At 37.8% G+C, this 23,893-nt stretch overlaps 1 protein-coding gene and 1 long non-coding RNA gene across 2 annotated transcripts in view; one reads left to right on the forward strand and one right to left on the reverse strand.

Moving 5' to 3' along the window:
- Nucleotides 1-47: 47 nt before the first annotated feature.
- On the forward strand, nt 48-14,963 carry LOC148225120 (uncharacterized). The gene is made up of 2 exons (XR_015802619.1): nt 48-6,520; nt 12,406-14,963. It is a non-coding gene; the product is annotated as an uncharacterized LOC148225120 (long non-coding RNA).
- Nucleotides 10,782-23,893, reverse strand: part of COL28A1 (collagen type XXVIII alpha 1 chain) — a 59,684-nt gene continuing 46,572 nt past the window's right edge. Inside the window, exons 28-36 of the mRNA XM_088162090.1 lie at nt 19,594-19,662; nt 17,589-17,669; nt 17,463-17,498; nt 17,236-17,272; nt 16,383-16,937; nt 14,991-15,178; nt 12,731-12,947; nt 12,121-12,297; nt 10,782-11,474 (exon numbers count right to left, since the gene is read on the reverse strand). Of these exons, the coding sequence (XP_088018216.1) occupies nt 12,128-12,297; nt 12,731-12,947; nt 14,991-15,178; nt 16,383-16,937; nt 17,236-17,272; nt 17,463-17,498; nt 17,589-17,669; nt 19,594-19,662 (1,353 nt within the window). The 3' untranslated portion in view covers nt 10,782-11,474; nt 12,121-12,127. The remainder of the gene's footprint in view (nt 11,475-12,120; nt 12,298-12,730; nt 12,948-14,990; nt 15,179-16,382; nt 16,938-17,235; nt 17,273-17,462; nt 17,499-17,588; nt 17,670-19,593; nt 19,663-23,893) is intronic.

Genomic DNA, 23,893 nt, shown 5'->3' on the forward strand with positions numbered 1-23,893 from the left:
ATTCAGAAATGTAGCCTGAGGGCTTCATTTTTTTCAGCTTTCTAATATATAGACTTCAAGACTTCTTAAAATGCCAATAAACTGTAAAGATGTTCTTGTCACTGGGTAGTAAAAAGAACGTTGCAGGGAGGCTAATTCTGTGTGTTTTGTTATCACTGGAATTTGGACTCGATGTGGTTTTGAGCTATGCCCCACACTCCTTTAATTCTTCTTTTCAGACTTCAGCTCCTTGTTCTGTTGCATATAATGCTCTTCCTTTGCAATACTACAAGTACCGTCCCTTTTTTCCTTCCTCCCCTCAAAATGCTCTTCCGTAAGCTTTCTTGTATTTAGGGAGGCTGAAGCCTCGAGTTCTGGAGTCTGAACTGTACTTACCAAAGTGTTGTCTAATTTTGTGTTACACACCTATGGGGCTAAGAAAGTGTAAATTCTTCTGCCATAGCTAAGGTGTTCCCTTTTTGGAGGTGTGATTTGACTTTTAAACGTTCCCTTCCTTTTAGTTTTATTTTCCTGTCAATAGTTGCACTACCTGATCTGCAAAGTGCTATCTGAGGAGTACATGGTAGATGTTGGAACTGAAGGCTATGTATGGTTCCAGGGACAGACCTGTCTGCAGTAAACTTACAGACTTACTACAAGTTTAAAGTCAGCCTAAAGAAAATCACTTCCAAAGCAAGAGTTGAAACCAGGTTTTATCATTTAGTGCTTAAAATACTTCTCAGTTTGGTAGGATGGACAGCTGGATTGGCTGGAGACTCCAGCAGCTAGTTGTGGGGAGAGGGAATTATTTGTAGCAATGTTGTCTGAAAAGGAACATGAGCTTTCCAATTGTCTTCTGAGCATTGCTGAAGTCACTATTTTTCACTTTTGCACAGAGGTGAACAGTCTTTTGGAAAGATGACTACATGGCAATAGAGTTTGAAATTTGTGTCTGAATAGAGATGGGAGTTTCACAGGAGTGTTTGTTTCATCAAAAGTTGATGTGAGCAGCTTATTTCATTTAAACTCTCTAAGTTTGCAGTACTGTTCTTCAGTTATATAACACCAAACTGACATCTGTGAACCCACCACTTTGGCATCTTGAAGTCAAAAAGGCTGGATTGCTTCTTTGAATTTCTAACCTGGCTTCCAGCAGCTCCTCATCACCTTCTCATTCCTTTCCCCTCCTAGAATAAAATTCGAAGTGACTGCAAGGAAAGGAGCTTTATCAATAGCTTCAATCACCTAAAGAACCATATCAGCCTTCTGGTGCTTCTACTTCCCAGTTCCACCCTGTCCTTTTAAGTGTTTCCTGACAGACTTGGATCCTGCGTGGTCTCAGGAGTCAAGTTTTTGACTCACACTCCTCTGTCAAAGAACTGAGAAAAAAGACTTAGGAATTAATGTGCATTAGTACCCTGCACCCTTAAAACCTTGGACTATGGTTTTTGTTGGGTTTTTTCTTTCACTGTCCCATATGAGTTCTTAACTGGGAATCACTCAAATGTTGTTCTATTAAGTGCTGACTTCCTGCTTCCTGCCCCTGGAGATGGAGAACATAATATTTAACATAAATATTAACTTAAGGCCAAGCGAGTACTTGGCAGAAATCAAAACAAATAGATAGGTCTCTAATTAATTTTTTAATGAACGTTTTATTCAATCTAATTACTCTAAATGTGGGAGTACTGTTAAATGTCCATTCTCTATTTCTCAAGTGGAGGATGTGGCTGTAAACGGGAGCCTGTATCCTTCCTAGATTTCTAATCCAGATGAGCACTCTGCAGGGATTAATCCTAAATCAAATAAAAATCTCACCTGAGGGTCTGAAATTTTTCCCAGCACAGGAGAGTGCTTCACCAGCATTTGACCATTTTTCATTGAAAACAGCAGGTTTCACATATTCCACTGCAGGTTCTGTTGAAATCATAGGTGAAATAGGTTTAGTGTTTCAAGGATAGGTAGGGTAATAATGTCTAAACCAAATTTTGAAACATCATTTAGAAAAACAAACTGCTGTTCAGAAGCTGGCAATGCTTCCCTGCGGACAATGAAGCCTTTGTTCCTGTTCCTGTTCAATGCAGAGAATAGGCGGTGTCTGTTTACCCAGATTAAAACATCATTTGTCAGTCTAAGTAACAGTATCCTGCTTTTAAATTATTTCTCTGTCAGCCAGCTTGGGCTCTATGCACTTTATCTTTGCCAGCTTCCAAGGCTGCATTTCATGTATCTTGTTCAGACTCCTTCAAGGAAATATTTCCCAAAAGGCACTGGACATGTCTACTTTTTGGGTAAGCCTTATGATGTCTAAATGCAGAAATTGTCTTATCAAACATAAAGTTGTTTTATCAAAGGTAGATTGAATAGTCACAAATTTGTACTGTTCCCAATGGGAGAAGTCTCATCCATCAGCTCTATGTTCTTGCTTTAAAACTCTACAAAAGTAGCTTTTGAATCTCATTAGTAATTGTACAACTGCTAGTACTTTCTCAAAGAGAATAAGTTAGATTCACAGAGCCTTGATTATTTCATATAAACCTATTGAAATTGCACAAAATTCCCAGTTGTGCCAGTCCATGTGTTGGCCAGCACTTCTAGTTCAAGGAGTGTCAGCAATACCAACTGAGAGCAAGAGCCTTACAGATGTGTGGTGGCTCTCTGGTTTGATTTGGTCTTTGCAGCAAACAGTTTCAGTGTTGCTGAATTTTTTTTGTTTGTTTTGTGAATTTGTTTTGAGAGTTGTAGATTTTATGCATATTATAAAAGCAAAAGCTTTCTAAAAGATCCATAGGTACTGGTGGTGAGCTGCCACCCTGAACTCTCAGTCCTTGTGAGCCTCAAACAAGTGGAGGGAGCATGAATTTCTCTTAAATGCAGCATCTAGGAATTTTAGTCCTCACATCAGGGCAAAACGAGGAAACTATTACAAATGTTTAACAGTATGAAAAAAAAACCCAACATGAATGCATGATTGGAAAAAATTTGCTGTGTCCTATTAGCCACACATATTTGTGGGCTAGATGTCTAGGCCCAGGAGAGACTGAGAAAGCTGTTGCAGCATAAAAATGAACCAAAAACATTAGCAGGTTTCTTGTGGCCTTTGCAGTTAAACAAAGGTTAATTACATATGTTCAGCTGGACACCTTGTCCTTTGACTTTTAAATATATAATTGTGTACATAGAAGTATTGTTTCTCAGATGAGCATAGGGTAAGAAAACGGTGGGTTGAGGAATGTGAATGTCTCATGCTAGTCATCAGTAGTGGAGAGATTCTAAAATGACTGAAGAGAGGACAATCCCTTTTGATTTTACACTTTTGTAATGTGCCCAGATGGCTGAACTCCAAAATGTTTCAGCAGAAGCACCTCATCAAGGGAACACCTTCACAGTGAGTTTTCTGTACAGCTGCAGTGCTTCCAACTTCCTGCTGCAGTCAGCACCTTCTGTATTTAATACCTGCCTGACCCCTCCCCCGACTGCCCTCGGGAGCTTTGGACTGTTCAAGGGGGTCAGGTTTGAGGGTGATTCTCGCTTCCCTAGGATATTGGTCTGTATGCAGGAGCATAGAAGCTTGAGTAATGCAACCTGACCTTGTAGCTGAAGCTTGTTTGAGAAGGAATCCTGAATGGATTGGATTATTTCTGTGGTCTATTCCTGCCTGACTTATCCTACAATCCTAAAAATGTCTTGTCGGCTTTGCATATGTTTTGCACCTCTGTTGCCTGGAGTGGCTGATCTGGAACAAAGACTAGACAGAGCAAAAGGGATAAAACAGGTATTTATTGAAAGGATACACTTTGGGCAATGCAAGAGTCTGGCCAGGGTTACAGCCAAATCAAATCCAAGATAGATCCTGGTCACGAGTTTTTACACTTTTATAAGTTTTGGTTCATCTACTTATTGGGTCAATTATCCAACCACGGCCCCAGGCTATGAAGTTTCAGCCCCCTGGCTTGCTCCCTTTCCCTCACTGTTGTTTGTCCTTTTTGGGTACCAGTTGTCCTTGATTCTCTAGCTATGAAGGGATTGTTTTGTCTAACTACCCTGTGAAGAGAACTTACTAACATCTAATATGAAGTTTCAGAGTTACACACTAAACAGCACAGATTCTGAAAAATATAAAAGTTAAAACTCAAGGCATCATCTCCATGTTTTACCTTCAGCTCCTGCATGTCTTGTCTTGTTAGTCCCTGCAGCTGCTTTGCATTAAGCTCCTATCTGCAGCCCAGAGAGCCCCTGCCTGACCACCAGCAGTGCTGGATTGTGCCCATCTCGCCCTTTATGAGTCTTCATGTTCTTCCTTTCCTTCCAGAGGAAGAGTGATGTTGTAAAAGTTCTGTTTATCATTCTGAGTAGCACTACACAAATTATCTCTTTATAGTCCCATATTATAGAAGAGTGGTTAAACTATCTTCTGTGTCGGTGCCATTTCCATCATGTGGGAAAGGAATTGTTCTGTTTAGATTGCATGACTAACTACAGGATGAGTTTGCCCTCCTTCCAGTGTTGTGTCCTGGTTAATGCACACTGTGGTTTATGGGTCTAAAGGTCCCTTTCCTTGTCCCTGTACAATCACCATGCCTATTGCTTGCTGAATGATGAGCTTGCATTTCCTTGGTTGAACCTGGTATTGACACAGTTCCTTCTTCTGTCATAAAAGCTTCTAATCTCTGACAGCCAGGAAGTAGCTGCTGTTAAAAATGATTATTATAGGCATGTGATAATAGTAGGAAAAGTGTTTTTTCCTATTTGGAAGTAATAAAGTGGGGCCTCTAGCACCTGCATGTAACTTAAGCCCAGTGCTTACAAATTGCTTGTAATTCTTAAAAAGCACATACATAAAGAGCAGGAAACAAATGCAACAAGGCAGGAAACACTCTCCCTTGATGTTCAGTTCAGCATTATGCTGATATTTAGTATTTCACTGCTGTTTCACAAATACATCCGCTCAGTATTAGAGCAGGAAGCAAGCTGGTTAAAGAAGGCACAGTTAAAGAAAAACAGTATCCAAAAACTGTATGTTGAGATCCACAGGAGGAAATGTCCAAACAAATGCTTGCTACCCTTTGGTAACCTACTGGCAAGTAGACTGCCTGAGAGGAGGTGGAGATCATTAATTCATAGAGTCTCCTGAGTTGGCAGGGATCCACAAGAATCAAAGTCCAACTCCTGGTCCTGCACAGAACCAGCCTCAAGAGTCACACCGTGTGCCTGAGAGCATTGTCCAAACACTTCTTGAACCCTGTTAGCCTTGCTGCTGTGACCACTGCCCTGGGGAGGCTGTTCCAGTACCCAAGCCCCAAGGGTGAAGAACCTTTTCCTAATATCCCCTGACACAATTTCAGGCCACTCCCTTGGGTCCTGTCACTGGTCACCACAGAGAAGATCTGTGTCTGCCCCTTCTTTGCACCTCATGAAGAAGTTGGAGACCAAGGAATGCTACTAGCACTTCACAAGTGTGAAAAGTCAGTGTACACCTGAGGATTAGAATGACCTGGTGGGACTGTTTGAATGCATTTTATATCACAAATAATTTCTAGATCTGATATTAATGCTGCCCTCTCCCATTGTAGCTGTGTGATAAATAGGGAATCCTGGACTGGGCTCCCATTACAGAACAGGGTGCTACAGAAAAATGTCTAAGATAAATAAAAGTAAAAATATTTCCCTGTGCAAAATATACCAATTAAAAAGAAAAAAAAAAAGAGAGGAGCTTAGTAAAATGATGTTCTAAATGAAGCCTTGTTCTCAGGGCTGTAACATCAGAAAGGTTTGCACAGAATGGGTGTGTTGGGCCATGGCTAGTTTGAGCTGACTGGAGGGGCAGGTTTAGCCTGTGCCCCAGGTTGTATCTAGGAGGGGTCATGCTGGGTGTATCCAGGCACAATCCAAAAGCCTGAAAGCCAAGAGACTGAAATTTTTACTCCTGGCTCAGACCTCCTGTGCCACCTTGGACACCAGCTCATGAGCTTTGGAGCCCTTCACGATCTATTGATTGATTGACTGATTTTTTTTTTTTTTCTTGATCTGCTAGATTCAGCAGTATTGTAATGGTTGTAGATGAAGTGTGGTTCTGCAAGGAGATTCACAGTGTGATTATGGGATATATTGCTCTTTGGCTTTCATACTATGGTACAGTGCATACAAGCCCTTTTTACAGCTGTGTTCCTGCTTGGTGTAAATACCTTGACCCTGCAATGCTCAGAATCTGGTTTGTGGAACATCCTGTTTACACAATGTTCAGGTTAAGCCAGTTGTAAGACAACTTATGAATTTGCCAAGGAGATCGAGGAGCAGTGGCTGGTAGGAAACATAAGCTGTGAGATGAATTAAGAGGCAATTTAAACAGCATCTGCTGCTGAGCTGAGTTTTGGAAGTTGTTACTTCGATATTCCTTCTAAAAGCCTGTTGATGTCTCACTGTTTGTTTTACAGAAGCATTTTGTTGTTTTCCTCCTGGTGGCACTGCAGGATAACACTGTAGTCTCTGGGGCCCTGTACTGCAGCTGCATCATTTAAGATGCTGGGATATCTTCTTGCTGGTAAGACAAGTTCTGGTATGCTTGGCTTGAGGACCAGTACAACACCCTTACTCCATGATAATCTATAACTTATTTGGTGGGACCTATGGTGGATGATTTCCTCCTCTTAAAAAGAGCTTCAGCTAGCTTATGAACAGTAAACAGATCAGACACATCACTGAAAGTGTACAAAAATCTCAATAAAACCTGACATATGACTACTAATTTCTCAACAACTCTGGTCAAAGGATGGTTTTCACTCGGACACTTTTACTTGTATCCTCTAGAATGTCCAGCAAGTACTGTGACTTCTGATTGACTATATTGTATGGTTCATATGGAAAAAGAATGGAAGATTTCTACTTGGAAACATGATTGTTCCCTCAGGCAGAACGTGGTAATGTCTCCAGCACTGCCCTCATCAGTATATTTTCCAGTTATTACAGATTCTGTGTATTTTGGCAGCCTTTGCCTCAAGTCACTTATGATCTGTTCAGTTACATGGTGTGCTGACTAAAAACATCCAATCGTTCTCTGAGGGACCTTGAAACGAAAATATTAATCTTCAAACCCAGATTTTATATGTGAATCTCATTATGTGTTAATTAATTTGAAAATACTGCCTCTCTGGTCAGCAGAAATATATCTTACCTATTAATTTAAAATGTAGTTAAGACTGATAGAAACTATCCTTTGAGAAAACATGATGCACTTGGGAGTTGCCCTGAATGAAGTAAGAAGTAGCTGAAATTGCCTATTATGTCATGAATGCAATTAATAAGAATTACTATTTGCTTTCCATGGAAAAATCTGTCCCCAGACTCCATCTCCACACCCATGCCTGCGTGTTCAGCCAGCCCAAGGCACCCCAGGGGCAGCAAGCAGGCCACAAAATCCCTGAAATCCTTCTCTGAATTAATGTTCTCCAGTGCTGAGCATCTCTCTCCCCTGCAGCCCCTCTTCCCAACCTCTGCTGCTGAAGGCACATCCTGGGGGCCTTTTTGATTTGTTGATCATTTATTTACTGCTCTGGAAGTTTCTTTAAATGTCCTGAAAACTTTAAGGTGCTGAGACAGGAGCACCAGCCAAAACAATTCCAGCAGCATTTGGGATAAGCTGAGTTATTTTAAAACTAATCCAAAACTCTTTGGGGGTTTTACTCACATGTTGAGCTCATGCTTGCCAGATTTATTCTTGTCAAAGCTTATTGACCACTCTTTTTAAAATAAGAAGTGGTTTCTTTGTGTCCCACGGTTACCATGCCAGATGTTGGTGATCCCTTTTGCCAAACCAATAAAATGCAAAAAAAGTCCCTTCTCCCTCCCTGTCCACATGTAGGGAAATTACAGCTGCTAAAAGCAGGGACTGTGGGATAATGGGCTCTCCTTCTTTTGTCTTAAAAATTGCTCTAAAATAGGTCTTGTATACACTGGAATGCCAAAATAGAAAATCTTTATGGATTACGTTTTTAGAGCCTTAGCCATTTGGCTGAATTTCTACATATTCCTGGTTAGGAAATGAAGTCACACTTCAGTAGCATTTGGCTCAAAATTTGAGTTTCACTTATCCCTGAAGCTAAGAACTGATTTTGTCTCATGAAAAGATATAATAATACTCTTGGAAGTAAAGACTCTTATATTAGCAGTCTCAAGCAAAAATTCTAGTAACCAAATATAATTTATCATTCATATTTCGTTGTCTATCTACCAAGTATGGTAGCTGAGATGTCTGCTTACGTTTGCCTGTGGAATTTCAAAAGCTGCTGCTGCGTGGCTTCAGCAGCACCTGCAAGAGTTCTGCAATGGGGAAGGTAAAAGGACAGCCTAGAGAGACAAAAATGATTCTAAAGAATGATTGGTAAGAAGCTGCAGGAGGAATAACAGTAATGTCTAAGATCTCAGTGCTGAGCCTGCAGTTTCTCACGTGTCAGCAAAATAATTGCTCTACTTGCCAGTAGAGCTGGGGTGCCCTGAGCCACACATCTGCCCATGAATGCTTTGCCCTTTCACTGAGGGATGGAGGAGGAATTATTTATTTTTGTTAATAAAATAGAATCATCATGTTACCTGTGAGAACGTTCTTGTTACTCTGTGCTGTGATGCCCTTGCAAGCTTTGGGAAGGGTGTTCTGCATGTACAGATGACATCAAAAGAATTCAGGAAGCAACCAAGGAAAAGAAGTGTGAGAATGTGGCACTAAATCTAAACTGTCCATAAAATGTTTCTTTACAAATGTGGATATTGGTCTCAGCCATGCTATCAATAACATAATTTTAAATTCATCTTCTTTCTTTTTCTTTTTCTCTCAATTTTTCCCTCCAAGTAAAGTCTTTGATGGCAACATCCAAATGAGGAAACATGTTAATCAGTTTTCCAAGGATGTTCAAAAATGCAGTGCAGGAAATGTTGCATATCTTCAGTCAATTTAGGGTTACAGAGAGGAAATTTGAAGATGTAATGGAAACAGAGGAGTGCAGACAGCAGGACGGTCAACGCAGAGGCAGCGTTCAATGTCTGAATATCAATGTCTGAATGAGTTCTAGAGACAGTGAGAGAAGTGGGTTAAGGCAAAAGATGAATTCCATTTGATAGTTGAACAAGAGACTGGTAGAGCTTCTCAAAGTGAAAAGCTGCTGCTGTTCTATGCTAAGAAAATGGAGCATTATTTTCCTGTTAATTTTCTGAGCCTTTATCTGAACTCAGAATAAAGAATGCCAGAAAAAGAATTTCTCTTATAATGATCAGTTCTATAGAAAAGTCTCTGTTATTCACTACTCTTAGCTTTTATGATTTCTAGCATTTGGCCTGATCTAGCAGAAGATTTAAGGATTTAAGGATTAACCTGTTCTTGCTTTTAAAATTTGCCCATGACAAAAATAAAGGGTTTGTTTGCCAGTGAAAACTGTAATGCTCTCAGCAATGATCCTGTATGACGTTACACTAGCCGGGAATAAAACTGGATGTTTGCAAGCAGGGCCCTCTCCTGGTTTATTGCCCCATGACACTCTTGAGAAAGCAGAGCTGGGTGAGGAGACACGGGAGCCAACGCTGCCAGTCACTGCTGATGCAGATTTAAGGAAGAGTCTTTTCAGGAGGGATTTTTGTGCTTTTCCATGGTTTACTAAGTATCAGTGCATACATTCAGAGTTTGCAGTCTGGAAATACACAGAAAGACCTGAGCAGAAAAGGATGCTCGTTTCAGGATAACCTGATTTGAACAGCATACCACTTTTAAAACAACCTTGTAGCCTTCACTTCTCCCTCTTTGCTATGAAAGGTTTAGTCAACTCTACATGAAAGTGGAAAATAAAGCAGCAGTCTTTTGTATAACACTGGTTTAACTGCATTAAAACGAGTCCTTATATGCATGTTAAAGATTAACTGCTTGTTTTATAACCTTGTTAACAAATGATGTCACTATTTGTACTAGAAAGGTTTTCACTAAACATTACAGAAGATATTGCAAAATTATAACCTATAAGTTCACATTCATTCCCAAACTCATTATCCCCAGTATTTCTTAGATGTATCTCTTTGTCTGGAGCTCTGGAGCAGAACACACAGCTAATCCCACCCCAAGCACACAAGATGAGAACAGATTTGAAAGGTCTTGCAGATTCCTAGTTTCTCCCTCTCTCTGTGAGTTTCCAGGTGCAGCTAAGTGTAAAATGCTCCTAGTAGGACTAAAGGGATCTTCATATTATGCATAGGACAAGGTAATACCTTGCAGTTTTACTGTTCCATGTCATACAGAAATTATTTGTGTCCTCGAAGGTTTTTTGAGTGGTTATCATGTTATTATGAGTATATTATGATCATTTTAGTTCTGAGTATAAGAACAGAATATTTTCTGGACTGGTATCAGTTTTTTTCCATTTCTAACTTGAAACTTAATTTAAGAAGCCAGATTTTTTGAAAAAATATTTTAAAATTTTAAACTCTACTTCAAGCACAGCTTTCCACAGAATTAGGTTTGCATCTATTTTCTGCAAACAAGTTCATTTTGCAAAGTAAATCCTGTCATTTATTTACAAATTGTACAAGAAATTGTTTGAACATTTCAAGAGTTGTCCATACTGCCTGGGTAGATTCTATTGTTTTGTTTACAAAGAAATAATGATGCTTGACTCTTTATCAGGTATTACTTCCCATTTTAATCATGTTTGTCATTGTCAGTTTTAACAACGTGCTCATATAGGGTTATGGCTAAAAGTAGAAAGGATATAAGTAAACATTAATATACATATTTCAGTGCTTTTCCCTTTTTTTAGTTTAGTAGCATATATTAGAGTGTTAGAGTGAAATAATTCTTTTTTTTAAACCCAGAGGCCCTGAGAAATTGAAATGTACTGACTAGCCCAAAGGACATGAAGAACCCTGTTTTCAATGTAATTCTAAGTGAAAGTCCAACCTCTATAATTGAAACTATTATATTGATGTTAATGCAAGTGTGCTTTAATAATGGACAAAACCCCTCTCTAATTACCCATGGCTGTGTTACTTACATTCCAAAGAGGAATTCTAATCAATGGAAATCTTTATTTATGTCTCTAAATGCTATATTAAGAATGCTAATTTCAGGAACCACTTACTATTGTTTAAAACTAGAGCATATTTTATTCTTCCACGAGACAAAGAGACCTCAGTCATTAAAAACTAAATGTAAACACTTTTGACATTTTAATTCTAAAAATAGAATCTCATTATTCCCATGTGCAGTAGTATCAAGTTACCGTAAATTTGGAGGGAAAAGATATCTGCCTGTGTGTGTATGTGTGATTGCAAGTTATTGCTATGGTGTTGCAGTTAAGATACATTATACAGGAATCTGGTTAATGTGGAGACCATAATGGGGAAAGAAATAAAGCACAGCAGTAATAATTCCAAGATAACACATCATTTGGGATTCTTCTCAGTCAGTTCCTCCTCATTACATATGAACTTCCAGCTTCAAAGGTTCCCAACAGAAGTAATTTCTAGAATAAAAAAGAAATTGTTTCATTTTTCTGAAAAGTTTAGAAAAACATGCTCTGCAGTTCAATACAATTTTCCTGTACTGAAAGCTGAAATAGAATATTTAATGCAAATTATTTGGGATGAGTTATATGGCTTTTGTAAAGGCAGTTTTGCACAGCTGATAAGTAACCTCTCCGAAGGCCATGCCTCACTCACTAAGCATATGGATCTAAGATAGTCAGTATTGTCTCACTGGATTTCCAAAATGTAAGTTCCCTCCCCAAAGGAAAATTGTACTGATTTGAGAGGGACAGTCTTGTAAGTTGTGAAAAGAATAAAACAAGAAAAGAAATGGTCAGTGGAGAGAAGTCACTGAAGGATGGATGCCACAGTCTGTCCTACTCAAGATAATAAGTGATCTAGAGAAGGGAGTAAATAGGAAGGTGACAAAATTGGAGTTGGTGACAATATTTTGTTCTTCTAAAGTAAAGTGCCAGTAGTAAAGTAGTAAAGAAAAGGAGTGACTGCAAGAAATTGCAGAAGAACTTTGTGATATTGATTGCATAGGCTATGAGTTGAAAAGGAAAACTGAATTTTGATTAATGTAAAATAAAACATAAGCAGGAAAAGAGGTGATTGAGGGAGGACCTGGAGGAGACAACTTACTTATTCATCAATCAACACAGGTTTCTTGACATTCTTTTTCTGTTTCAAATCTATTGTTGGTACCATTACAACCTCCATACCAGAACTGGGCACAAGAATTGCTATTCTTGTCATAATACCATTTCACCACGTAGTTCCAACAATCCCCTGGTTTCATAGGTTCCAAGCACCTTGGATCTGAAAGAGCATCAGTAAAAGTTAGCTTGGATTCTGGGAATAAGTTATGTTATCTTAGAAGTGCCTCCTTCAGTAAGAAAATAATCCCTTTTGTTTTCTTTCTTGTAGTGCCTGGCCAAATTCCACTTCCATTATTAACTTACCTGAACAGGCCTAAAAAAATACAGGATCATTTGGAAACAAGACTGCCTAAATCCTGATGCAAGACTCAAGCTGCTATTTAAATACTTAGGCATGCAGTTGGTACACAAAGGTGTCAACTGAGTCTGAAAATCTGGCTCTGACTGTGTGTGATGTCTGTATACAGAGCATCCAGAAATACGAAAAGTAATAAAATCTAAATTATATTGGAAGGAGGAGTGAGTTTTGCTCATCAATTTTTTTTTGGTGCAGACTTGCTACCTGCTATCTGCAGACAGTATTTATTACTCACTTTTTTGGGTTGTTGCCACCTGTGTTTGCCACACATTTGGCTGGTGATCTTCAGTAGCAGTTCCACCAGAGAAAGGATTGACAACTGGACTCAGGGGCTTGATTTCAGACACTTTATAAACTGGGGGAAGTATTGATTCTCTGTGAGCAGAGGAGTTCACAGTGTGATCCTGAGCAGATGGCAGAGGCTCCGTGTATCTGGATGGCGATGGACTAACCTGCAAAAGGAGTCAAAATCTTAAAATTCTGTCTGGGCATAGATGCTATGACAGAAAAAAAAAAAAAGAAAAGAATTATGCAGGAAACTTTTGCTAAGCAATGTGTAAAAAAATACTATTAACAGCAGGTTGACTACTGTGCTAACTCAGTATGGAGCTGTAATTTTCTGACAATGAGAGCATAATGAAAAGGCAAAGTAATGTAATGCCTTTGATTTAGCCCCTAAGCTGAATTCATTCAATTTAAGCTAAATTCCAGTCACTACTTAGTCTGCAATACAAATAAAACAAAAAATGGGAGGAATTTTTGGGTAAATTACTGCTGCTTATCATCTAGTACACTTATTGGGCATGATCTGACATCTTCAATCTGTCCTATTTCTGGCTAACAGACAGCTGCTAATCATTAGAATTTTAGAATTTACCTTGATAGAAGTGTTAAGCAGTCAACCTTGCTCTTCAAATTGCAACTACTATATAAAGATTTGCCTAATATTTTACTATATTCAAGATTTGCAGGGTCCTTAATCAGCACTGTACAAATAACTGCCTTAATCAGACATTGATTGCCTACTGAGAACAGAAAGGAATTTGATACTATTCAATATCTTCCCATTTACAGGCCACCACTGACAAAGTCAGTTTAAGAAACTCTTCAGAGTGATTGAAACTCAGGCTAGGTTAAATGTAAAGGTGCAGACAATTTGCATTTCTTCTCTAGGTCTACAAAAAGACTGTGTTTATTTATGATAGTAGTTCAACACTTTGAAGATTTAACCATAACAACAACTAGCCCCAAGTATGTGAGTAAACCAAGTATGTGAGCATCTAATCCTATCTGATATATCTAAGAACTTACCTAAGAATCCTTTCTGATTATCACATGTTTTATAAAATCAGCATCTATCTAGGTTTACATTTATTTTTCTTAATAATACAGAATGTCAAAACTGAGCCTCAGTGTCTCACAAATCTGTCTAGATGTATTATAAGCCCAAAACCTAAATCTATCATACCTACCAAAGGAGTTCCTATTCTTGGAAATTAACCTAGATTTTGAAAGTTAACTATTTAATCATGAATGATATTATATAAACAATACTACAAGGATTAATCGTAGATAATCCATTGGCTCCTCCACAGTAAGTCAGTAATATTTAATTATCTCTAATTTGTATTCAATTAATATTTGAATACCAGTATCATGGTCTGCTGTATCCATTCCATGCAGCTACAGAGGTTTGTACATCATCTATTTCAACCAGTTTATCCATCTGGTTATAAGGGCAAGCAAAGCTCATTTTGTAAAGCCCAAAGTTTTTATCATTGACTATTATAGGCAAAACAATAAAAATGCCCTGCAGAGTTGACAAATATCCTAATCCAACACTCTGACAGTGACTGAAAAATACTGGAGACCTAATAAGGGAGCTAAGGTGATACACAACTGAATATTTTCTATTGCATTAAAGCTCTCCCTGTCCTGTGTGTCTGTGCAGCAGCACTCCTTTGGAGGGCACAACCTCAGTGCAGGTCAGGAGAAATTTAAAGCTGGAGAACGGAGAATAACAAATAGGGAGTCCTAGAAGTACAGCCCAATGTGGAAGGGAAACAACACCATAGGCTTAGTAACTTGGAAATATGGCTGGGAACAACCTGGAAAGTGTGTGACCACGACAAGAAGCATTGTACTAGCAATCAGCTTGCACATAAATAAATGTCTTTTCCACTGTGCACCTTCCACAATAGAAATGTAAGAGTTACAACTCACTTCTAAGATGAGTAAGACCCACAAAAAAGCTTGAGGACTCTTAGCATTTAATGCAACCGAGAGCCAGTATTGCCCTATTCTTTTGTAAACGTTTGTTCTCAACAAATAAGTTCACTCTAACTTAAAAGCTTTTTCAAACACTTTGGTCCAGTCAAATGATGTATTATTAGCATATTAAAAGGTGAATGATGAAATAAAGATGGTAAAATATTTTAATTCAAATAAAGACACATATTTTAAAAACATTTGACAACTGTTACTTCTTTACTCACTGGGTAACTAATTCCTTCTGTAGGAAGCACATCAACCTCTGAAGTGGTAATTTTAGGTAACTGTCTATTAGCATCTTTCCTGGCAATTTCAGGTTCCAGACTTGGAGATGGAGATAAAACATTGTATTTTCTGGTGTACACTGCAGACTCATTCTCACAGATTTTTGTGATCAGTTTATTTTCAAGAGCTGAAAAGATTAGTGAAATAATGACATTTTTAAGGGGTAATGAAAAGAAGTCACTATGATTCAGAACAAGCTTTAATGCAGTATTAACCCTAAATCTTTAATCACAGTAACTTGTGAAAGACCATCTTCTGTAGTTATGTCAAAACACAAATGATAAGTAATAAAGTAACACAGTCTCTGAATTATTTTATTTTGTTGTTCTTTTAAGAAGAAACATAAAAATACTAAGTCCCTCTAAGAAGTAGAAGTCATAGCAGAGAAGAAAAAAAACAGTAAAAAAATGAGGGTGAAGGAAAGGAAGTGTTTACATGTAAGAAAGAAAAAGAAAAACTGGGAAACAGTTTTTTTCTACAAAAAACACCGGGGTCTGGGAATATTTTTATTCTGAATGCTGTAGTCTGAGACAAAGCCTTAAATTTAATCCCAGCAGGAACCAGACTTTAGCTTGGATTCTTCTTACTGCCTTCAATCCAGAATTAACTTCATTCACAATCTCAGCATAGCAAAATAAGTCTATGCTCAGGAAAAGTATAGGCTGATCTACAGTTAGTCTAGACCAATGTACCCTTTTTTAATGGGTCATTATAGATTTCCTCTGGATTTTCTCCTGATTTCACCCATAGTCACAGATTTTTTTCAAGCCACATATATCGAAATATACCACATCTATCATACCCCATTCCCTCGTTTGTGGGTTCACCATTTTTTCCCTGGAATCAGTGTGAAAGCATAGGTTTCCTTATGCTTTCAAAAACAAACAAACAAACAAACAAACAAACAAACAAACATAAAATAAGGAGGACTGCTTGTAAGAGAGCATGGAGAGATTCCAAGACTGATAAGACCCAAAAGAAAGAGTAAGTTTGAGATTTTACATCGAAGTAAATCTGCATCACTCTAGGATGAAACAATGGCCAAGCACAGAAGGACTGTGAAGGAAGGCTGATGCAATCTCACAGAAAAGAGGAGTATCCCAAATAAGGGCATAGAAAACTGATGTTCATTGTGGTTTATTGTTTCTGCAAGAAGTAAAAATTAGGCAAGGGTTTCATTTGGCCAAAGATGATGTGAAACAAGAGCGAGCTTTATCCAAAAGAGAAATGAAAGCTGCTACTCAGCAGGCTGCCTTGCCTGGCCATGGGAGGGGCCAAATTCCCTTATGTGCTTCTTTCCAGTTTTCTCTTACTGAAATTGTTTCTTTTACCTGAAAGTGTTATGAAGTCGTCTATCTGGTAAACATGTTCTTCATCAGGGTCTGTTGCGATGAGCTGCATTTCTTTCAGGAAATCATCATAATGAGGATCCGTCCTTTGAACAATCCCAATGACAAATATCTCAATGTATGTAGCATGGGCCTCTCTTACTACAGTATCCAGCCGTACTTTATCACGACTGTCTGCCTGTCCATCTGTTATTACAACAGCCACCTTCCTTACAGCCGGGCGCGCTGCCTGGAATAGGTGAATGGCTTCCTGGATAGCAGAAGCTGTGTACGTGCCTTCTCCTAAGTAGGGCATCTTGTCAACATCTGATTTCAGGTGCTTTTTGCCTGTGTATTGCTTCAGAGAGGACACCAGGTCCACTCTGTGGCTGAAGTTGATAATGCCAATGCGGGTTGTAGCGTGGTCGGCCGAAACCTTGTCAATGAAAGTTTTCACAAAGGCTTTGATAATATTGAAGTTATCTGGTCCAACGCTTTCTGAACTGTCAATGACAAATACTAGCTCCAGGGGTGTTACTCTACATTTGACACCACAACCTAGAAGAAAAACCATTTCAGACATTTTATGAGAAACCACCTGCAAAAAATAAATTGAACTCATACATCAGATTTACAGTCAGTTGAAACTCAGTTAATGAATTAATTTCTAGTTACTGGTACTGATCACAGAAATGGAGCAGGACTGAATTATTTTAAGTATAGCTCTATAACATAGTGAGCGTTGTTTTCATATCAGTGGTGTCCTGACACAAAAACATGCTGAGCAAAAATCCACTCATTCAATATAAATTCACTGTTTTATCAGAACTAGTTTTTACCATACTGGAATGCTTACCACATATTTCACTGATAAGTCTGATAACGTCTTCTCTCTGAAAAAGAGTATTAATTTGTTGTGTGTTCTAGTGTTAAGAATGCTTAAATATTTATTTATTTATTTACAAAATTGCAGGCAATGAAATATCTCATAAACAGTCTTGTGTAATATTTTCCCCAGATAAACTTAAAATATTTTCCCCAGATAAACTACTATTGCTTCAAATAATTTATTTACCTACTTACCGAAAGACCAGGTTCACCTTTTCTTCCCACAGCTCCCTGAAATCATGTAGAATAAGATAATTAACAAAAGCTAAATTATTCTAGTTTCTACTGTGTAAATTTAAGTAACAATAAAACGTGTTTTACCTCTGGCCCTGGAGGTCCTGGGTCTCCAATCTCTCCTTTGGCACCTTTGCTCCCTGGATCACCTTTATCTCCATAGTCTCCCTAATTTAAAAGAACTGTATTATATACAGTCATAGCTCCAGTTTTGTTGATTGTCAGAGCTGAAAGTAAGGTTCACTGAGCTTTAAAGATAAATTTTTTTGCTCTTTTGGGTTTTTTTATTAATGGTTTCTCTTCCATGTATTATAAGGAGAATATCTGACAGCAAGCTCTCAGAGAAAGCATAATGGGCAGTAAAAGCATCTTTAAGAAATTTCTATGAAAAATTACCTTAGTTCCAGAGGGGCAGTAAAGACATCTGTATGCAAAAGTCAAGAATATATAATATTTTCTGTTCTTTGATTTTCTTGAACTCTAAAACAATGTTTATACTGGACCTATGCTAATTTAGACTTACAGAGAGATATAATTGCATCAGATGAGCCTCTGTGCTGAAACTCACACCAGCTCTGTATAAAAGCCAAATGAAAACCTGTGAGCTTTCAAAAGACAACAAAGAGGCATGCTTGGACTGTTAAATCCATTGGAAAATACAATATTTCACATTTAGAAGCAATTTTGCACTTTTTCCCTCAACTGACTAGACCTTTTGACTTCTAAAAAGTGAGAGGGTTCAACATTTTGAGACAGTTTTTATATAATGCAGGTATGAAATGTAAATAAGATTCAGGTTCTAAATTAGACTTTTTTTTCCAAGAAGAAGATAGCGCAGGACAATTTTTTTACTTTTCTCTGGAAATTACTAACCATCTTACATTTCACTTGAAATTTTAAAGCTTATGAATTTATCTAGATTTCTGTCCATTTTGATATTATTCCTCATTATTACCTAGCCAACGGAATGACACAGGTAACTCCTGTGTTAAAGCCCTCACTGTGGTGATTGTTACCAGTTTTAAAGAACCCTTTTGACTTTATCAGTCTGATTCTGATCTTATTCAAACTGGTGTAAATCTGAAAATTGTACATAGCTCTTCCACAGCATTAAGAAAACCAGTTTCAGCTTAGTAAGGTCTTGGAAGACAGTTCTTATTCTATTTCACAAAATCTTAATATCCAGCAAAGGATATTACTTTCCTTTACCTGTCCATGAATCTAACATCATTGAAGCTAATGCTGGCATTAATAATAATAATGGGAAAGCAAATATGATTTGCTGACTGTGGTGGTGTTGCTACTTTCTTATACTTAAATATACTAAAACCTGATCTTTTTGGTACATATACGAATTTCCTACTGAACTAAACAATCTCTTCTCATGTGTGACAAGTCTGCTATAGTAACAGCAAACAGAAAAGTGAGCATTTGGAGAGATTTACATTGGATCACAAAGATTAGTCAATGTACAAGATGAATATGACAATCAGAGAAAATACTGCAGTTACTATTGTAATATTATGGCATTTGGAATGTGAGTGAAAATAGAACTAGGAGGCAGAAATTTGAATCTGTGTCAAAAAGCTTGACATTCACATAAAAGCTCCCAAGCTGTTAGATGTGAATAGCTAAGTGTAAGAAATTCTCACAATTTTTACAACAACCAGGAAGTTATTCAGCAACGAAAGATTCAAGCTTGGGCTTTAATCATTGTAGAAAAAGCAAGTCAAGTAAAGAAAAGCCTTTAAATGACATTAATCATAAAGCAATTCCTTTTTTTGTCAAAGCCTGGCAAATAAAAGGACACTTTGTAACAGCTGAAAAAATTAAAGAATAAATGAATACATAGTTTTAATAACTTAGAATTATAACATGTATGACCTCGTTCTAGATCCTAATTTGTAATCTGATCCTTAATGACCATTAGGATTTTCACAGACTTCAAAGCTGACAGAGAGTAGTACTTACCTTGCTACCTATATAAGGTAATGTCTTTGCCTTCTGTTTCTCTTCAAAGACCTGTCACACCAAATAACCAATAAAGGAAGAAAACCCCCTTCTTTTTCCTTACTGCAAACCTAGGATTTACCTTTTGTCCAGGAAGGCCAGGTCCTATTGTTCCCTTTGGTCCAGGAAAACCTTTATTTCCTTTTTCTCCCTGAATAGAATATGAAACTTAAGTTTAACTGAAAATTAATGTAAAATCTATGCTGTTTGTATTCACTTTTACACTTTACATTATAGAGAAAGTCAGATATTTGTACTATGGGATGAAGCACACAGTTTTCAAGACTAAAGTGTTCTAAGGTTGGAGAAATAAGCAATTGGCTATGATTCAGAAAATACATGAGAATCTTATAAAGTATATAACAAAGAACTTGTTTCTGATTAATTAAATGAAAATTTACCATTCCACTGAAAGAGATGAAAGACAAAAGTAACTTCTCAGAGGCTCAGATAGCTATTCATTCTGTCTAGAGCAATAAAATGAGGTCCAAACCAAAATTTCTCTAGAAATACACATTCATGACCTCTCCAGGGAAGATTTTTTTCCTGATCTTAAGTAAATAAGAAGACATCTCTACTCTTCAGTGTGGAACGCAGAACACATTTCCGCTGATACTTCAAAAGATAGTATCAGTCCATTTACAGAGCACAAAATTGCTTATAAGGATTGCTACACATGCCCTGCTGCATGTACTTAGACTTAAAAAGCATGTCCATGCTAGCAGTGTGGGCACACAGTGTTATAAAACACAGCTGTTATATGCACACAGAAAATTCTTCATAGCTTCTGGCTTCCAGAAACCTTCTTGCTTTATTTAATAGGGTAACACAAATATTTTTTACAGATGAACTGCTGTATGCATGTTAAACACAGCTAGAAGTGATTATATTTCCTGGCACATAAATGCTTCACCAAAATTTACATTACATACATAATTCACATAACAGCAGGCCCTGATGCAGATACTAAAACCAGCTCCAGAGAATGTCAATGAGATCAGGAGCAGTTACTAATCTATCAAATCTAACTACGAGGTGCAAGTAAAGGGTTAGCCAGTTCTATCTTTCAGTCAAGAGCTCTCACAGTCTTTCTAAAGCACCTTTTTTTAATGCTTGTATCAGTGCTCACAAATGGGTCTAAAGGGGTCATATTGCTCATAATATAAAACAGAGAAATACAAAAGTGTTTCCGAGTTTATTCAGCCTTCACCTAAGGTGCACCAGGACTGATCACTGACTTTTCCTGCTGTGCTGGATAGGGGTTTATGGATTTCTGCAGGCAAAGAAGCAGCTGCACAGTGAACAGCTAAGCCAACCTTCTCTTCCCTGTACTGAGGGCTCCTGGCTCCCATGAGTTAGGAATTCATCAGGAGTTAGGTAATGAGATGCAGCTCTTCAAAGACACAGTGTATGACAAGTCAGGTCCATGGATGGTTTTCCCTGTCCAAATTGCAGATCTGACTGAGATCCTGCTGAAGTGGCAGCTTCTGCTTGCACATGAGTGCACGGAGATCGTGCCCTGTGCTAGGGAAAGGTATCCAAGGCACTCCACCATTCACATCTCCACTGGAGCACTGCTTTCACAGCCTTGCCCTGTGAGTACCTCTTGGTCCACTAGCCCCAGCTTGGGGAATTAAATGCTCTGCTTGCCACCAGGGCTACTATCCCTGACCTGCTGCCTCTTGCCTCTGTAAGGAGAACTTCCTCTCGCCCCAGTTTCTTAAAGCAACAGCAATTCAGACACTATTATGTACACACTGGAGACTGAAAAACAGTGGATATATCAAATTCCATAGCTGATCCACTATGGGGATTTCCAGTTAATAGGAAATTCTCTTAAGGTGATGGGATGCACAGGATAACTTATTTTGCACTGTCACAGGAATTCACAGTGGATGTTTAATTTCCTTTAAGTCACTTTTTAGCAGGATTGTGCCTTCTTAGGCCCTCGTTTAGATATTATTGCAAATGGCTTTTAAACATAGTGAAACAGTGAGCCAGTTTGTTTCAAGGCTTGCTGTTCAGCACTGGGACGGACTCTCCTTCCCCCTCAGGTCATCACAAAGCTTCCTGGTTAACACCTTTGCAGGTCTGCAGAGCACATACATATGAACCAAAATCAGGATATGCTGTGTATTCCAGTGGTTTTTTGCTAGTAATAAATGTCAGACCCAACAAAATGGTAGATTTATTGCTGCCATTTGTTACTGTCCATTTGACATTGTTAGGATGTTGTTCAGAAAATGAAAACTGAATGGGACCTACTGTTCTAAGTAAATTCATACCCATACAGCTGACTTTTCTCACAAGCACACATATGAGTTTCATCCCTTAAAGCAGCCACTACAGAACCAAATCCTCCTTCCTCTACTTGTGCAGCAAGTATCAATCAACATTAGAAGGGTTTATGATAGATTCCATTACAGTACATATAGTAAAACACAAGAAGTGTGCTGTATTGATTTAAAAATATTATGGCTTTGACAGTTTAATTCATATACATAATAAATTCAAACCTGACCACCAGTATTATGAAAATGAATTGAGTGCAGATCTGAGAATGTCTAGACTGTGGTTTTGAAAGGGAACCAAGCATTAAAAAAAAATCTGTGAATATAGCTATCAACATAAAGTAAACCGAAACCCAACTCATTTTGGCATTACATTCTTACCATATGTAGACCAATACCTCTCTCTTTATATTAAAAAAATACTTGGAGTGATATTGATAGGTCAAATGCAGGGGTAGAATAACTTTAATCTGATGAAGAGTGGCAAAAAAGAATGAAGTTTGATGTGTGAAGAGATGGAAGGACAAAACAGACATACAAAAGTCAACAAGCGCCAGTGTGTGGAGGAAACTGGCACTACCAGAGCAAGACAGTTACAAAAGTTGCTCAGAAATAAGCTGTTCCTAAGAATTATATAGAAATAATAATAATTTTAAAAAGCAATTATTAAAGGGAAGAAAACAGAAATGGCAAGACAGATCGTACCTACACAACCCACGGAAAACTACAGAAACAACAGCAGCTGAGTTTGACACACCATATCGTTAAAGTATTGTTTTCAAACCCAAAGACATTTCATAAGCAGGACACATTACTTTCCAACATCCCTAAATTCCACATCCTTGCATTAGAAACGTGCCTTTGTTTGACAGTCTGTCAGTGAACTGTGCTCTTCCACTGGAAACTTCCATAATGAAACTGAGTTCTCAACACTAGTAAAACATGCTTTAGACATTTATTCATAGCAGCGCCAACATAACATTCAGACAAACAGCTGTGTATATCTAAAGAGATAAATATAGAGAGAGAGACAGGAGGGGAGAGAAAGAGAGAGAGAGAGGGGTGTATATGTGCACACTGAATATATATTGGGTAACCCTTATCTTCTCAGAGGAACAGAAAAATATTGTGTAATCTGCATATTTTTTAATGTATCATCAGATGCACTTGATTGCTGAAACATTTTTGTCCAGAATGGCAATTGTGCTTTTATTATTACCCTCACATACCTGTTGAATTAACAAAGATATATCCCAAATATTAGATTCTGGAAACACAGCAGAAATTGTTATTAAAGGCAGACAGGAAAGAGTATTCCTATACCATAAAGTGATATGGAGATGGCAAGAATTTTTCACAAAACTAGAGGAAAGATTCAGCAAACAGGAAGAAGAGAAAAGAAAATAAGGAGTTTTGTATGTCCTCACAATAAAATATGAATTAGTTTTGTGATTATTGATAGCAACTAATACAGAGCTAAATTTCAAACAGATCTGAAACAAAGGTCTAGACAGTCACGACTCTTAGCCACGTAGAGATCTCTGTCTAAGAAAGTCTGGAAGCAGGATAAATCAGAACCATAAAAGGGAGTTATATAATAAGGAAAAAGAAAGGACATAATATGTTTTTATGCTATGAAATACCTTAGTGATAAAAAGTAAGAGCCTTCTTCAGAAACCAGAAATGATGGAACACAAATATAATAATGGAAGATATTGAAGAAGTAACCAAAGTAAGTCTTGAACTAAATAAATTGCAAAGGAATCTGTGCTTTTCTGGTAAAGCTTGTATGAAGTAGTTCCACAATGGACCAAAGAAAGTTTCACCTCTGAATCATTTTGCAAACAACATACATTTTCATAAATTTGTTTGTTTGTTTCAAAATGCCACTGTTTTCCAATGAAGACCTGTTGGCCAGTGAATTCCCTGATGTCTTTAGTATCTACAGCCAAAATCACAGAGAGGAGAGGCCCCTTTTATAACCAAACTAGAACACTGCCCCTTTTACTGAATCACTGGTGGTTGACCACTTAAGAGTTGTAGACCTGAGAATAATACTCTTGATCCAGGGAAATCATCATATGCTCAATT

This window comes from Sturnus vulgaris, chromosome 1, assembly GCF_052056855.1.
Source record: "Sturnus vulgaris isolate bStuVul1 chromosome 1, bStuVul1.hap1, whole genome shotgun sequence".
Taxonomy (NCBI): Eukaryota; Metazoa; Chordata; class Aves; order Passeriformes; family Sturnidae; genus Sturnus; species Sturnus vulgaris.